This window comes from Lampetra planeri, chromosome 21, assembly GCF_965212315.1.
Source record: "Lampetra planeri chromosome 21, kcLamPlan1.2.h2, whole genome shotgun sequence".
Classification (NCBI taxonomy): domain Eukaryota; kingdom Metazoa; phylum Chordata; class Hyperoartia; order Petromyzontiformes; family Petromyzontidae; genus Lampetra; species Lampetra planeri.
In genome coordinates this window covers 2,158,522-2,176,718 of record NC_136127.1, presented here as the reverse complement: position 1 = coordinate 2,176,718, position 18,197 = coordinate 2,158,522, and the positions used below count along the sequence as shown (strand labels likewise).

Below are 18,197 nucleotides of genomic sequence, written 5' to 3'. Positions count from 1 at the left end.
AATCAAGAGGTGAATGATTAAATTCTAATTTAGTAAACGCTTAAAAAATTGTTATGAATAGAGTAGTGGTGGCGTGAGTGAAGGATATTTGAGGAAATGTAGACCTTTATGAAGCTGGGACGTGCAGCCTCGTATTAGCCTGCCAGTGCATTTTTTGACGAACCGCAATGTTGTGTTTATTTACCACGACAGCTGCGCTACAAGGAGGCCTACCAGCACCTGCGCGGGAAGTACCACACCGTGAAGGACGCTCGCGACATCGTGCACCACCGCAAAGTCACCGACAAGATCAGTGACGTGAGCGCCGTCGTTACACAAACTCCCCGCACCTCCCATTAGCGCGGTTGGCTATGTACAGTGCGAAAGAAGTTCACCATATATGCATACGCGGTTATTTATCATTGCCCGACATTCATCAACCGCCTCCTACGTTCGTTCATCGCAAAATTGCGGAACGCTGAATGGTGGTTCGGTGAAATGAAAGTGTTTAAAATGTCTACACCAGGGGGCACTCATTATACATCGATAAGCTTGGTGAGAAATAATTGAGACGCCTATTTAAGTATTCGCCAATGTTCCTTTTGTCTGATTTTGGCAAAAGCTTGCCGATTTCTTCACCGCCAATAAATATAATTAGACAACTCGCCAAGGTGATGGGTTTCCGCCATTTCACGAAGATGCGAAGCTGGACATTACATTAATCCCATTTCTTCAGTGCATGGGTTTGCGTGATGTTTTTTGTACGTGAAAGGAAATTTAAAAAGTATTTTTCAGAACATAACATTGGTGCAGCATGCATGTGTGTGTGTCCATGTGTTTGGTAGATCAGTGGTGAAATAGTTAGTGCACTGCTTTTTTAGAACCCAGTGGCCTGAATTTGATTCCCGGCCCCAGCTAATAAGTGGCAATTATCTGCACCAGTCCTTGGCCTCCCTTTGGTTGAATTAACTTCAATTGAGTACCTCCTCGTGTGATGTACAAACATCAGTACCACGTAGACAGACGTGGTCAGGCGTGCTGCTGGCCACACTCACCCCTCGTGCGCCAAACTGGTCCCAATGTGCGCTCGCCAACAACACTTGTGACAACAATCTGTAAAGCTGTAGATTGTACCCTCGGCTGCCAAATGAGTTGTTCGTATGTGTCCTCTGCTATGCATCGTGTGTCCCTGTGCAGGTCAAATACAAGCAGAAGTACATGAATCAATTAGGCATCTGGCATGCCATCCCGGACCGCCCAGACTACTTCCACCACCGCCTGGTTACGGAGCTCGTGAGCGACGTACGTGGTGCACCACATGGACCCTGCTGTCTCGGCACCAGAACCTAACACTTACTCCTACTACGATTTTTATTTTACCAGGTCATGCGCACTGAGCTATATATCTCTTTTTCAGAAGAGACCTGGTCATAAATGATAGCTCAACGAAGTGGCTTATCATCATGTGGAAATTTATAGCAGCCAAATACTCTAAACCCATTGATGTTGATTCTAAATGTGGAGGAAAAAGCCACGTGACCACGGGGAAAGAGACATTCAAACTCCAAATATACAAGCGTCATGGTCGGGATTGACCCACCACCTCCTGTATACCAGGCGAGGTAGTTAACATCTCGCCAATGTGGCGCCCACTTGGGTCAGCGACGTGGCCCAGCCTGAGCGCATTCGCCACTTGTTACAAAGCTTGTGCAGATTGAATCCAAGCAGACCATCCTGGCTATTACTGCGGGCGTATGGACGTTAAATATCCCTCGATGTTATTCGAAACGAAGAGGCCATTATGTGCCCGGCGTCGTGGTTTATTTTTTCCATTTTCAAAAAATTCCCCAATCGGGGTTACATACAGCAACAATCTGATCCAAGTCGCTTATCACGTGTGCTCTGAGATGCTCATGGAGCCTGACTACAAAATAAACCAAGAACAGAACTACATTTATACATCCGGGACAGTAAAACATTTGATAAAGTCACACTCGTTCCACAATCAGATCTTTTTAAGTACATTTTCTTTTTTTTGGTAACTTCATTTTTATGGGAAAGGATCAAAAGAATGATCTCGATATATGTACGTTAATGGGTGAAGGTTAAGGCGCAGCCTTGCAATATCTTGCTTGCTCCACTGCTGACGGCAGGGACTCCACGAGAGGGAGCTCTAGAGGTCACCTCTTCCACACTGTACATGGATATACGTAACGGTGTGCAAAATTTCAAGCCGACATTCCAAATTATTACGTCAGAAAACTGTAACCTTTGATGTCCAGTTGCGAGAGGGCTTTTTGTTTAATAAAATCCCCCGCACCACAATGGCGCGCCTGGGCTCGCCGAGTTAGTCTCACTCCACGCTCAATCCCCTGCAGGTGAAGTACAAGGAGGACCTCACCTGGCTGAAGGGCATCGGCAGCTACGCCTACGACACTCCGGACCTCACGCACGCCAAGCAGAACCGAGTCCTCTACAGCCATGTGAGTGAGCACTCGAGGTCTGGTCGCCCCCCCCCCCCCCGCCGTGCCCATGCGGAGTGCGATACTCGGAGCCGCGCTGAGCTCCCAGATGAAGAAGCTACTGCGTGGAAGCCGGCGTAGTGCCGCTCGTCGTGGCCGGGGAACGTCGACGAAAGACGACGTTACACGTGCCGCAGTGGCCCAGTTGGCGTCTTTAAGCATCGCCGGCCTGGCACGGCGCCCCCCCTCCTCCTCCGACCACTTTGCGCTGTATTCAGAGCAGTGTGGCGCATGTCGGTCGTACAGAAATATACCACATCAACGAGTGTTAGCCATTTGTTATGACAACAAGAATTAGAACACGGTAGTCTAGTGTTGTGCATGGTCCATCCACCTATACGCATGTGAATGCTGGACAGTTACAAAGTCCCTACAAAGCAAATTAGAAGCAACAGAATGCGTTTTTTTTTAAAGGATGTTAAAAATGTTAAAAATGTCACAGACAGACAAGATGAGTAACAAATTTGTTCAGGATAGCAGGGTACAAAAAGCATATTAATAAGAATAATTGTAGAAAGGCAGAGTTATATATCTAGGACATTTCATGAGAAAACAAGAAACAATACATTGTTTTGAAAGGGAAATTACAAGTACCACATGAAGCCGTGGAAGATAACAAATTAAGTTGCGTAAGTAATTTAAACACCTGGATGCATCTGGGAGAATCTACTGAAAAACTCTTGAGCCATGGACGGAGTTAAATGGAAGGAAGGCCATGATCGCCGCCGATGTCTTTGAGAAAGGACGCGGCACGCAGAGAGAGAGAGAGAGAGGGCTCCAGGAGCTGCAATGGGTCAAATTAAAAGGAAGATACAACCGCAAAAGCAAATAGCTTTTACCTCATTGTCAAAGTCCACAACTTCTGCTCACATGAGCACAGCTCCGCTTTGCAGCCCTGCTACCGACGCACCTCCGATCAGCACGATTGGCTACGTATGGTGCGAAAGAGGTTCGACACACACACAAACGTACGTATCTTGTGCATTGCAGGTGAAGTACACGAAGCCGTTCGAGGCAATGCGTGATAAGTTCACGTACTCCTCCAACTCGCCGGCCTTCAGGCTCGCCAAGCATGCTGGCGATCTCATCAACATGGTCAGTGTGCCTCACAGTTTTGATTGATACGTTTGTGTGTGTGTGTGTGTATAAATATGTGTAAGTGTGTATGTAGAGGCAAAGGCGGCCGGGGGTGATGCTGGCCACCCACCCCCCAGTGTGCTGTGTCGGCCTTCATAGGTCCTCATGAACAGTACGTGCCCCAACAGTCTTTCAGTGCGATATGGAGCATCGTTGCCTTTGTGTTTGAGTGCATGTATAGCGTGGGAAGCGGTGGCGCAGTGGTTAGCACTCTGCGCTACAAACCCAGTGACCCGAGTTCGATAATTATCGCTCATGGCCACCCAACACCAGTGGTGAATATTTTAACCGGTCCTGGGCCTCCCCGAGGTCAACTCAGCCTCAAATGAGTACGGTACCTGGTGCGGTGTGTAAATATCGCTACTAGGAAGACAAAAGCGGCCGGGTGTGGTTTTGGCCAAGCACCCCCTTGTGTGCCGTGCCGGCCTTCATAGGTGCTACTCGCTAACAGCCCAACAAGTCTCTTATGGTTATAGTAGGTCAATGCATTACAGGTGTATGCTAAGCATCAATACATTAACTTTGGTGTGAAAGCATATTCAGGACCGTAGCAGCATTCTGCACGTTTGGAGCTGTGTGTTATGTATTATTGCTGGGGTTTGTTGCCCCCATGGGGAAAGGAAAAAGTCTTTGCTTCGGTGAGGATGTCCTTGGTGTGTGGCGAACACGTTTGTACGGTGAAAAAATGTGAAGCGTCTCGTGAATATAACTCATTCAATTGAGATCTGTTAATTTTTGAGTGTATAAAACGCACGTGACGTGATTGATGGTTTCCCTCAACAGTCGTGGAACCACCTGTATTATTTTAGATAGATTAAGATAGATAGATTTTAATTATTTCAGTAGGAAGGGCTCAATAAGCTCGATGTCATTGACCCAATAAGCTCAAAGTCATGCGATAGTGCAGATTTTGTACAGTACAGATCTTTGTTAGAGTCATGGATACATGGGTCGCAATCCAAACCGCAAGTATTGGTATCTTCTTTACATTATTTAGCTTTTAGTTTAATCTGTTTTACTTTGCCCATTGCTTATTATTCAAGTTTAATATTTATATTTGTGTTTACACGTCACGTTTTAATGCCTTTCCTTTTTCTTAGCTGCAGAAGCATAATGAAAAATGACAGATGCTTGTGAAGCAGATGATGAACGCAGATACTTATATACGAGTTAGCTAATAATAATAATAATAAACGTGTTATTATCCCACTGAAGTGGGCCAAGTTTGTTTCCCCACAGGTACCGAGCTGTCAGACGTCCGGTCCCGTGTTTTCTAGAACTCGTGACTCCCAGCAGCTGAGAGGAGCGTGAGTGTAAGGCCGTTTTGAAACCATGCTCTCAGAACGAGTCAAAGGATCAAGTAGATTTTTTTTTAAGCATTAAAGAAACAGAAATCACACGAAGTTCGATTGGACTAATTCCCATTATTGCTTGAGAGATCGCAGAGACCCATTGTGGTTCATATGCATTGTCCTGCTGGGAGGAAAGTTCGTTACGAGGAAAGGTCTGTTGGTCTTTTTATATAGCCTTTTACGTCTCCATTATGGCCTGTTTTGTCATTCGGGAAAGACATTTTATTCGTTCTTGAGCTGGGATGCATTTTTCTTCGTGAAGGTTTCTATGAGGTAACCGTAAACAAAGGATTTGACAGGCTTAGTGTGGTAAAAAAAAATCTAGAAAGGCACCATGATGCATACTCATCTCCTCTGCAGAATTTGGCAACACTGTAGATTGTGAGATTTAACGTTGACCCGCTTCTCACCTGGTATTAATCCGTTGGGCGGCCGGTGAAAACTCGCATAATGGTAGACAGCCTTGAGCAAGACGCAACGTGTGCCTTTGGTTAACAAATGCTGGGCAAATGTACGAGGCATGATGGTGTTTTTATGTTGGTATTCATTTTATAAAGGCACTTTGTGGTCCATAGGCATATGTTCCCGTAACATAATTACACGTGTCCGGATAAAGCTGTTTGGTTCGAATGATGGTGCCCATCTTACTTTTTTATGGTCAAGACATTCATTTGCAGGGCCATTTCTATAAGAGCTCAGAAAAGTTTTAAGATGTGATAGAGACATGCAGGTTGACCTCCAGTCTACCTCGTCATGCTTAGATATTATACCAGGCATCGAGCCTTCGTGTGGCTGTCTGTACGCGTTACATATGAGGTGCTAAATGTGAAATGCTTTTGTGCCAGTTGTGCTGAATCTTCTGACATGTTGGAATGGTTACAGAAAGCTTACCATGCCACTTATGAGAAAGAAAAGTATAAGTACCATACAGTGTTGGAGGAACCTAGACATCTTCTGAACAAAGACATGAAGGAGCAGTACAGCCAGGTAAAGTGCGGGCTCCTCCGCAGAGCATGCAGTGTTGCATGGCATCCATTTCTCCATTACCGTGGGGAATTGCGTTGCCATGCGCATCGCCACAGCGATGCCGCATCTGTCTTTGTCTATGATGCGATTCATGATGCTGCAAACGCCGGGCTCTCGAGCATCATGCGCAAAATTGTGGTGTCGCGATTGTCCACCTGGACAATGCTGTCTCACATGGGGCATTTGTGGCTGACAACTCCAGATGGCTTTACGTACACCCCGCGGTTCTCATTCATTCAGTCGTTCATCGGTCACGTTTGTAACATGCACAAATTTAACCTGAAAAGGACGTTTAGAGGCACGTGACGAAATCTTTCAGTGACACCTGTGAATTAGTTTCAGTAAGGTGCTGCACGTGACCAATATTTGACCACTCTCAAAGGTCCTGAGCTATTAGACATATTACATTTTTAATCATAATCTCTTGAGAAAAAATGTCCTTTGTAACATCTTTTCACAGTATTAAGTTGCTACGTGACATATAATATAATGTCAGTATTTCCATCAAGACCACACACAAATTACGATGAAATATGGCCAATTTGACCAGCCCGGGCACATATCAGCCTGGGAATATGTCTATTTATGATGAACAATAAAACAATTGCAATACAGTTGTTAAAAGCCTTCCAGAGTCCCAGCCAAAGTGACCTCATGTGTAGTTGGTTTTCCAAGTGTGTTGCGTGTGACTCGACTGTGCCCCATCCCTTCCCGCACGCACACACATGTACACGCACACACATGTACACGCACACATTACGTACACGCACACGCACGTACACACACCACGTGTACACGCATACACACGCACATGCACCACGTCGGCTTCACGGCCAACGCTCGCAGCGAGAGTACAAGGCCACCGCGACGGAAGGCCTGCACCACGGCTGCAATGAGGCTCACCGGCCCGACATTCGACAGGCCAAGTATGCCGATTTTCTGACGAATAAGGTATGGCCAGCACCTGTTACCCACAATCCCATCCTCGCCCATCCAACCTGCTGAGAAGTGTCAGAGGCAAACCCACCAAGCAGCTGGCTCCTGGTTTGTCCGATATGCACGATTAATTGTGACTAACTGCATACAAACCCCACCCTTGCGCCACGCGTCACATTAAATGCCACCAGCCTTGCTACCTGTCATCGGACGACCTGCTTCCCACTCCGGCTCGGCAGCTCACCAAAGCATTTATAAACTGGCCTAACGCCGCACCTGCGTGATCATTTGCCAATCCAGGCACAATTACACAGCGGATAATGCTACTTAGCAATGGAGAGGTATAATAGCAGCGTTATAGCCGTTGAGTATTATTGAGCACTCCGGCCACATTGCTGTAAATGCAACAGATCAGATACGCAGTGAATTATGGGAAAGTATGTTAGAAACACCCAAGTTACTGCTGTCAAAAATTACGTTCTGTCAAATTAATGAATCGCATGAACATTTCGAAGAAAAAACGCATTACGATATATAAAATACTGTATTTACATAAACAAATGCCGACAGTGGGGCATGCATAAAATATATTATTCCTCAGGATATATAATAGTTGATATCGAGGTAATACAATATATATTGTCTACCTCTAGATCTATAACAATAAGCTTTAAGTCAAGATTTGAGGTAGACAATGTTACAATAGGATTGATATAAAGTCCAACAATTCGCTGTATTTAAAAATAATATGTTATTCCTGATAGAAACAAAAACTGTATCTGGACGGGATGTCAGTGAAAAATGGGATGTCATAATACAAAATAAATAAGCAGACAATACATCTCAGTCACATATCCGTCTCTCCACGAAAAAAATCAAAGTATTTCTTCCACAACCCATCTGCCCGACGGCCTTCATTCAGCAGCATTGGTTTAAGGTGGTGAACTGCCGATCTTAACAGGGGAGGACTTTTTTTTACGTGGAGAGACGGCTGTATGAAGGAGACGCATTTCCTGCTTATTAATTTTGTTATTTATATTCTCCACAACGACGCTCACGATTATAGTTTTAACGAAGATGTTGAAACGATGCACAGGTGGAATGTGCCGTCTGCTGGAGCTATGCAGTAATTTAATCAGACGTAATTTTCTTCAAACAAAACTAAAACAATGGCCATTATACACGCATTGACGCATTTTCAGATTTTCCTTCAATTCCATTCAATCAGTGACCGTTGCCCGGTGCCAGTGTATTTTAATTCAGCCTCATTACAGAGAACACAATCCCAGTGATAGCATTGGGCCCTCACTACACACATTCCTGTCATTTATGCGCTTTACCATCTCTGGAGTCTGTGGCCATGCAATCCTTCCCATGTGGGCGTCTGCATATGTCATGCGTTGTATATATTGACATGAAAACGACTTGGGGTTATTCTGTAAAAAAAAGTATTTAATTAATTACAAACCTGATAAAAATACGTATGCTTTGCCATCCTCAAACTAATTTTAAGTCAAATCATACATTGTAACGGTTCAACACTCCCTTCGATGTAGCGGACCCCAAACCTGTTTATCAGGTGTAATAGAACACTTGGCCAACACCGCATGCTTGTTGGTGCTTCTATTACACATTCATGTTTTACTCACTGCAATTTCAATAAGACCATCAGGGCCACTTCTTAGGGCCTGTTTAGTGCTTATGATATTCATGCATTCTCCACCACAGGTGTGGCCGACAGATTCGCTGTGAGGCCTAGATTTCCCAGACTCTGTTGGCTACTGCTGAGGTGGAGAATAAAATGTCTATTCAAGTTAAATTACAAACCAATTTTAAAGGGTGGATATTACATTGCATAGATTATGTTCTAAGTGTTGAGACAGATTTGTGCATTGTGGGTAGCCTGCTGTATATTGAATGATGTTTATGTTAGAGAAACAGTGGCTTTCACCCTTGGTCTTTGTTGTGCCTCGTCTCCTCTGTCTGTGACTTTCCCTCCTCTGCCTGTTACTATCCCCACTCAGTCTTCACCCACACCTTCACCAAGCCGTCTTCCGTGACCCCCCTGTGCCTCTGCTGCCTCCTACCACCCACGAAAAAAAACCACTTTCAATTATCCCTCCTCTCCTCCAAGCCTTCTCGATACTGCGTGTCTCTCCTATGTTTACAGAGTCTCGAGATGTAGCCAAATCCAGGCACTTTATAAATTGTAGTTTATTGTACGTATTTGAGTGACCAAAATGTAAGCACGTTCTGACAATATTGATTGATATTTATTTTGAGAAAGCGGGCACTTTAACCTTTTCAAACATCGGAGGGAGTCCGATCGCATGCAGATAGGCTATGTTTTCTGTTGCCTTTCGTGATTAACTCCACCTGACATGGGCGATAAAACCCAGGGCTGAGAGCAGTCCCTTCAAACAGTGCAGTACTCATGAGTGCCCTTTCTCCCACGAGGCCAATGCAAGGCCAATTTTCATTACAGTATTCCCTCGTTATTAGCGAGATACATGTTCCGGAGATGCTCGTGAATAACACATTTCTCGGATAATTATATTGGGGTACGAAAACCTATATTTTTTATGAATTACCTGCAATACATTAGCATTCTCATCACGTTATCTCATCGCTTTATCTCATCATGTTCTCGCATCACATTCTCTGTCATCACTTTATCTCTCATCACTTTATCTCTCATCACTCTCTCGAATCACATTCTCTCTCATCACTTCATCTCTCTCAAATGTAGTCGTGTAGAGTTCCAGATGCGATTTGCAGACAGCCAAAATAGTGGATAGCAAGTTCATGAACAACGAAGGAATACAGCAATGTATATATCCACCTTTTAAAATATGAAAAGTTGTCGATTTGTTGGCATGTCCAGTAATGTACGTGTCTGGTTTCTCCTGCAACGTTGGACACTGGATGTGCACAGTGGGTCTACAAGCATCAGTACGAGCAGCACAAAGACAAGTACACAACTGTGCTGGAAACCCCGTACAACTTGCAAGCACTGAAGATGAAGAAGCTCATCAGCGAGGCGAGTGGCTTTCCATTAAACACAAATGCGTATGAGAATAGATCACACTGCACTTTGTGTTTGGGATACTTGAATTCACAGTTACGTGTAGAGGAAATAAACTGACACCAGATAGATTCAAAGGTATCACGATCTGCGATGGTAATCCACTGTTTTCCAATCGTCCAATATGGTCGCGCTTTACATTAAGGGGTCTACAAAAGGTGGTGGTCCCAGTAACGTAACGAGCATGGGGGCAGGGTGTGCCTTGGCCCCCACTGGTGGCCAAAGCTACGAGTCGGGGCCCCCTTGACAACGACCATGTGATATGTTTTCAACAACAGTGTAAGATAATAAAACACTTGTTTAAAACGCGGTTTAAATTTACTTGGAAGAAATGCTTTCATTTTTGTAACCACATTTGATTTTAATTTAAGTAAAATAAAATATTGGGGCCCCCACCTAACCAATTGCTGCACCCCCACCCCCCAGCTCCTAATGTCACTACGACACTGGGTGGGTCCCCAGTGGATATTCATGTCAGCAACTGCCCCCCCCCCGTTCCAAAATTCATAACGATTCAACACTGTGTACTGCACTAGTGGGCCGTGGTATTTTGACAATGATTGTGAGTGGTCCTTGGTCTGTATATATGTTGAGAACCATTGCAACAAAGTTATCCATCCACCCAGTAATTCATCCGGCCTTGCACATCGTTGGCCATTTGTTATGATTCATACTGGTAGAGCTGTCTCATTGCATGTTTATAATACATTGTTTCATTTGTTTCCACCTTAAATATATTGGTCATTTCATATACACAGTATGTTTCACGTATGTATATAGTATTTTCCCCCGGTATTCTTAGCCGCTTCATAATACGTAGACATGTTTATGTGTTCAGAATATCCATTCAGTCTCGTTTAATACCTCATCCATAAATGTACTATGCATGCAGTTATCACTTTGCCTAAATAAGTAAATGAAATTTTCCCCATCAATTTCTAAACACATTAGTTGTTCATTTGTGTCTCGTCATGCATTCTTCATCTGTACACCTGTGATGAATTTTACGAAATTTGTATATCCAATCTCATTATCTGCACCATAACAAATTCGCTTAATCTAAAGCACCCATCCATTGAGCTGTTATTGTGCAGCAGTAGCTGCTGCTGTAGGACCTGGCGGAGGGCAGAACGTGTCGGTGGTGGCGTCCACGGCTTGATGACACGTTGATCTTGATTTACCTATTGAATTCTATCTTTCAGAATGTGTACAAGGCACAGTACAACAAGAACAAAGCCCACTGGTTCACGCCTGTCCACGACGCCACGTTCCAGATGCACCTGGGCAAGATCAAAGACAGAATGAGCATTGTAAGTGCATTACGTGTGTGTGTGTGTGCGCACGCTTGCACTCTTTGGATTCACATTGTTTTTATGAGGGTTGCCCTAACGGTGGTGAGCTCACGTGATGGTAGGGCGCCGGTGAGATGTTAGCTTTCTCGCCTTGTATACAGGAAATCGTGGGTTTGATCCTGACCCTAAAGTCTGTATATTTAGAGTTTGCATGCTCTCTCTTGCCGTGGTTGTGTGTATTTTTCTCCGGATCTTCTGGGGTTTCCCTCCACACTTACAAACACGCATTGAATTTTTGGATGCTATAAATGTCCACGTGATAGGCCACTTTGTTGAGCTATCATTTGTGGTCAGGTCGCTTATGAAAAAGAGCAATATAGCTCAGTGGGCCTTACCTGGTAAAATAAAAAATAGTTGGTGACATGGCAACACTACGATGCATCTTAGGATGTAAGATCCACAATAATAGTATAATAGTCTGTTTTTTTCAAAATATCAGACCGTGGTTTAAAAATAGACGTATATATATGTTATGTACAGACACTATACATACGAAAGAGCAAAGTCACTAATGAGCGTTGTAAACACATAGCTCTTATCCAGGAGGGTAGTGGTTTGCAAAATGTTTCTAGTAATTCATGGCAATAGCAATATTGACTTTTCTCATTTGTATTGGTCAGTGAATTACTTATTTTTGTGTAACAGACAGCATCTGCCCTAGATAGCATTATTGATTGTACTGATCGGAAATAGTTATGGCAGGCTTAATTTGAATGAAATTGCAGTTGAACATATTTGAAGTAAACTTTATTGCTACTAGAAGTGCAGCAAAGCGCAAACACAATGCAGTTAACACGTGGAACGCATTTACGACGTTATGCGAAACTGATATCAAGACAATCATTGCATCATTACATTTGACATTCTTACTTCATATTATGGTGAAAGATGATAGTGTAGCAACCCTAGTTATTATAATGCTTTTTGCTATTCACCCTTCATTTCAAGGGACTTGGTTAATTAATTTCCATAAGACAAGCCGATCCATTTATAGATACCCCATGTAAGTCGAATGACCCTCAAGCTTTCTTCCCAACAGCTTGTTAAATATTGGGACAGTGATGGCTTCGTATATTACATAGGAGAGAGCTAACGGATTAATAAGTGTATTCAAATTGGTGGGATACACGTAGAAGCATTGTTTTCTCGATTGTAATTTCTCCGTATTATCTTATTGGGATATCTATAAATGGATCAGCCTTGAATGTATTTCACACTGTATGTAGTCAACTGTGCTAATCAGAGGTGCGAGATGTGTATACATCTCTACAGAGCAATTTCCTCGAAGACAAATTGGCCATCTATGATGCACAACAGATCACCCAATCGGTATCTTTGTGTAAATATTTTCCAATATTACTGAATAGTTCGAGATTATTTTCCAACATGCACCATCACGATCCATTAAATGGACGAGCGTCCATGCCGCGCTGTGGAAGCTCTGCTCGAGAGCCGTGGACGTCTCATGTTTCTCGCACGTCGCGATTTTCCACCTAATGTGAAATATCGTTTCCAAAAGCTCATCATGAAATAATTACAAACGTTGTCTCAGGAAGGCACCCAACTCAAGCCATGGATTATTTTGTTGTTAGACATTTGATGCTGTTTAATATCGGTAAAATTCTAAGAGACTGTCCAAAATCTCCCTGTCAAACCGAATTAAATATAAAATACTCATATGCAAGAATTCCTACTTACACAACCCTCTACCCTCTCGGCAGCAATAGTTAAAGGAAAAACTCAACACATTAGTCAACAACAGTGTGTGGCCTCCAAAGGAAAGCTGTATATAATAGGGGAAGTCTCGGGCAGTGGCCCTCCTTCATAGAACAACAATGGCGGGTGAGTCGTCAACTGTTCAAAATGCGTGATACCCACAGCATTTCCGGTGGGCCTTTCAATAAAGGTAAGTGATGTTTTGTTTCAACAACATGTTGTTCGTATAGATAGATGGTTATTTATGAATGGTTCGAAGCATGGTATAATGTTATGAGTTGCAGTATATGTTATCCGAAGCACAGTATAATGGGCGCCGCGGTGGTGAGATGTTATCTCCATCTATTGGTATGCAGAATGTTGTGGGTTCGATCCCAACCCTGACACCTGTATATTTGGAGATTGCATTCTCCCTGTGATCACGTGGATTTTTCTCCGGGTCCTCCGGGTTTCCCTCCACATTTAGAATCAACATGCGTTGAGAATATTGAGCTGCAATACATTTCCACATGATAATCCACTTTGCTGAGCTATCATTTGTGGCCAGGTCGTTTCGGGAAAAGAGCCATATAGCTCAGTGGGCCTTACCTGGTAATATTATATTTGATTTTTGAAACATAGTTTAGTTTTATAATAAATATACCCCCTTCATGGAATCTGTGTCTCCTATAGCCCTACTGCTTATCTATGTATACTCTCTCAGTGTACAGTATTCCCCAGTGCAGCTGACAGTAATTAAATCTGTTTGCCTCCAGAACAGCACCAGATAGCAAAGCACAGTATCTATATTTGAATTATTCTTGGCAAATAAAACATTTAGAAAATGTATAATGGGAAAAGACATATTGCTTTTAGTCATCATTTACCAAGCACGATAAAGGTTGAGAAACGTTGCCCGAGAGCGCAAATTGTAAATTGTTGCAGCACATGTTTGGCTTTCCACGGCGCTTATTATGCACAGGGCTGGCAACTTGCCCCCAATTGGGCTGGTTTTGAAGCTCCTCAAAGTATGAGCCAAGACTGAGAACAAATCCCATCATTCTTAACCATTGGGCTGTAGCCTGGCCCCCGGCGTTGAGGCCTTGAGGACTCAACACCAAACAACCCCTGCCAATGAGGAATGCTCCACGCACCGGTGCTGATGTGCACCACTTCGTTGTGGCCTGTACAAAAATATACAAATAAATTAGTTGGTGATGCTGTATTGGCAGTGGTGCACAGGCACACAAAGATAACAAATTTAACACATTTGTAAATAACACTGCCCTGAAAGAAAAACAACGTTTAATCGGTGATATTTTAGACAATAGCCCTTCTTCATATCAGATACGGATAAATACAAGATGTGATATTATTGTATCTTAAAAACAATATTGCATTGCGAGTTCTCTCTCAGGGTCCTAATAATATGGTTGGTATGACTTTGAACAGGTATAAACGAATGTCAAATCGCAATGGTAAACAATAACCATGAGGGGCTGTCGCTTGAGAGTAACAACAAATGATTATTTTTCGTATGCAATCACACGTCGCCACTCTGAAAGTGAGCGTAGGCCACAGCAACAATGAGGAAGCGCTAGCATTACGCTTGAGTTGTTTGCTGTGGAGACTGGGAGATCGTTGATCGATGTCCGTTGCACTGGGTTGATGATGGCATTCGACGTGATAACTCACTTTAACAGTACGTATGCATAGGCCTCGGCAAGGTAAGGTAATTTACCATTTTTACCGGGTAAAAGGGTAAAGGTAAAGGGTAACGGTGTCGACATGCCAAGGGGTAAGGTAAAGGGTAGGGTAAAGGTAGCTTGGAAAAATTACCCGGAAGGGTAAAGGTAGCGCGAAGTATTACCTGGTAAATACGGTACCTTGTTTACCGCGAAAAGCTCCGTGGCGCAGTCCGTGGCCTCCATTTAATAAGTAATATTTTTAAAAACTTTTTTTTTTTAAACACGCTTTTATTAAATGTACTAGTAATGGCAGAACTCCACGACTCCAGGAAGTGGCCCCGAAGCTTGCCAGAACGTAAGGGACCGTGGCCAATTAGAGCCAACGTCAGTTGAGCGTGGACAATTAGACCCAAGCCGAAACATAACATATAAAAAATAATGTTAAAAAATATATACATTTTCTATGATAGAATATATTGTCATCAGTATGACATAAGTATACCAAGTTTGCAGTCGATACCACATTAGGAAGTGGTTTAAATTGAGTTACAAGATTTGAGGATAGGACGACGACGACGACGACGACAACAACGACAACAACAACAACGACAATAACAACGACAACAACAGACAGAGTGAGTTAAGAGAAAGCGTGTAAAATTGGAATAATCGAGAGTATTCTATATGCATGAAGCGCTCTCCCTAGCATTTACCGTTATAAACCTTTTTCATGTGTAGTAGTACCCCAGTAATTACCCTGTAATCGGGTAATTTGTATGGGGTAAGGGAAAAAGGTAGGGTAAAATGTAGGCTCGTTTATTTTTACCTTTTACCTGTTACCTTACCTGCTAAAGGGTAAAAGGTAGGGTAGAGTGATTGTATTGTGGTAAGGTAAAAGGTAAGGTTAAGGTAGGCTCGTTGTTTTTACCTTTTAACTTTTACCTTACCTTGCCGAGGCCTACGTATGCATGTATGCTGAACTTCTTTTGCACCGTACGTAGCCAACCATGTTAATAGGTGGTGCGGGGGAAGGTCAACAAACTAAATACAAAAAGCAGTTCTAAAGAAATTAGCTTTCAATCTAGATTTAAAAGTTAATATCTCCACTGGCTTCCAAATATCGGATGGAAGGGCATCCACCGAAAGTGGCCATCTTCCGCTCGGCATTGTGCTGATGAGCAGGTGGTGTTCCGCGTGAATGGGTGCGGTTGGGTCACATCGAGTGCTGGGACATCCGCTCCAACAATCGCGTGGTTCTTGTGGCTCTTCCCTTGCAGATGAAGTACAAGGAGGACTACGAGAAGAAGAAGGCCCACATCAATATTCCCGAAGACTACAGGGACATCCTCGCTGCTAAGAAGGCGTACAAAGCAATAAGCAACGTGAGTTGTGTGAAATCATGTTCTGTGTAAATACCACAAATAACACAATGGCCAGTAGCTAAACCACATATTAAGCAGGCTTTCCGCCTTAACTTACACTGTGTGAAATGGTAAACTGAAGGAAATTTTTGCTTAAGGTGTTGAGTATAACTGGCCACATGTGTTCTTTATAAAATCACATTCCCAAGTGAATAATGCTGCCAATATTTTTTTCCGCTGGAATAATCCTTAGCAAAAACCAGGTCTTACCCTGACGTTGAATCTTGTCAACTTTGTGTAAGTAGCAAATAAATGTATAATTGATAGTGACTGTCACTCAGCTGCATGTATATATGTATTTTACTTCCCCCCGCCCCCCCCTCTCCATGAAAAACAACATCCAGAAAATAGCCCAGTGTTTTAATATGAAACTTTTGCAAAAATAATGTGCATTTGGTTTAATATCGCTTTCGTGGAATGTATCAGGAAGCTGGATGTATTCTGGGGGGTTTGGAGGGGGGAGGCGTGGGGGTCTGGAGTGGCTGTTTAATTCATCAATGTCTAACTTTATTGGAGCATACCTCAAGTTTGAGAACGGTTTCAGTTTAAGCTGCGCCGCATCACACATTGTACGTTGCGCACATGTTAGCAGATGTGGGAAACGCCGGCCGGGCGTTATTCCCCCGCTGCAGAGGCGTCTTGCAGTGCTCTGTTCATCGTGGTTTTCTCCGCCGCTTTTTAAAGTGTTTTCTCACGTTTGTGTAGATATCTTTGAGAGATTTTTGCCAGTATCAAAAACGATGAAAAATAATAATCGCTTTTGCCATTTCTGGAAATAAAACAGGTGTTAAGATGTTCAAACACCAAATACAAACCTTTTGCAAGGCATTATTACGTCTGCATTAACACACATTCTTGTGACAAAACATGTAAACAGACATATTCCGATAATTTATGCATTACCCTTGAAACTGATTGGCCTACACCAGAGACAGCCTTCTTGAGATATAACTGCTCGACCCAAGCTATAAGTGTTCTAATACTTGCATTGTCTTTGTACTGTTCGTCTTTCGGCCTGACACTGGTGAGGCAAGGCCATAAAAAAAGGCTGCCTCTGGTGTAGGCACCTTCGATTAGAACGGTTGGCTATGTACAATACACCATACATAGCTACCTACAGTGCCACAGCCTTCTGGGATTGCGAATCTATAGCAGATAATTTTTGATGCAATTAAGTCACTTCTCCGCTTCATTAACATAATCCCAGAAGTTACTCATTTACCTGGCTAAACGATGGCGTTTATTTAAAAGTCGTATACCTGGTGCTGTAACGACAATGATCGTCTTCCCCCAGCTGGAATACAAGACTCAGTATGAAAAGACGAAGGCCAAGTGGGGCTGGATCGCCGACCGGCCCGACGTTATCCACGCCGTCAAGACCACCCTGCAGCAAAGCGACGTGAGTGTGCAGTGTGCATCGTGCAGTGTGCATCGTGCAGTGTGCAGTGTGCATCGTGCAGTGTGCAGTGTGCATCGTGCAGTGTGCATCGTGCAGTGTGCAGTGTGCATCGTGCAGTGTGCATCGTGCAGTGTGCAGTGTGCATCGTGCAGTGTGCATCGTGCAGTGTGCATCGTGCAGTGTGCATCGTGCAGTGTGCAGTGTGCATCGTGCAGTGTGCATCGTGCAGTGTGCAGTGTGCATCGTGCAGTGTGCATCGTGCAGTGTGCATCGTGCAGTGTGCATCGTGCAGTGTGCATTGTGCAGCGTGCACGTGGGCCTTTCATCACTGGTGTAGCCGGTCCGCCCTGTCCCCCGCTCCTTCCGTCGTGAATCCTTTCGAGGGGGGGGTGGGAGAGGTCAGCTAAATTAACAACAATAAAAATAATAAAGTACGGAGACGACGAGTAGTGACTCTGCATTGTGTTCTGTTCTCCGGAGAAGTAAGTGACTCGACAACGGCTGAACACCAGGGGGGGGGGCGGGTTGTGAAACGGCAAAACTTTGTTTCAAAAGTCCTCCTCTTCAGAAGGGCAAATTGCATACCTGAAATTGTGATCAGAGAT

At 43.7% G+C, this 18,197-nt stretch overlaps 1 protein-coding gene across 1 annotated transcript in view; it reads left to right on the top strand.

Moving 5' to 3' along the window:
- NEB (nebulin) overlaps positions 1–18,197 on the top strand; it is a 212,268-nt gene that overhangs the window by 140,038 nt on the left and 54,033 nt on the right. Inside the window, exons 106-114 of the mRNA XM_078603725.1 lie at positions 193–297; positions 1,177–1,281; positions 2,358–2,462; positions 3,492–3,596; positions 6,863–6,967; positions 9,888–9,992; positions 11,240–11,347; positions 16,050–16,154; positions 17,488–17,592. Of these exons, the coding sequence (XP_078459851.1) occupies positions 193–297; positions 1,177–1,281; positions 2,358–2,462; positions 3,492–3,596; positions 6,863–6,967; positions 9,888–9,992; positions 11,240–11,347; positions 16,050–16,154; positions 17,488–17,592 (948 nt within the window). The remainder of the gene's footprint in view (positions 1–192; positions 298–1,176; positions 1,282–2,357; positions 2,463–3,491; positions 3,597–6,862; positions 6,968–9,887; positions 9,993–11,239; positions 11,348–16,049; positions 16,155–17,487; positions 17,593–18,197) is intronic.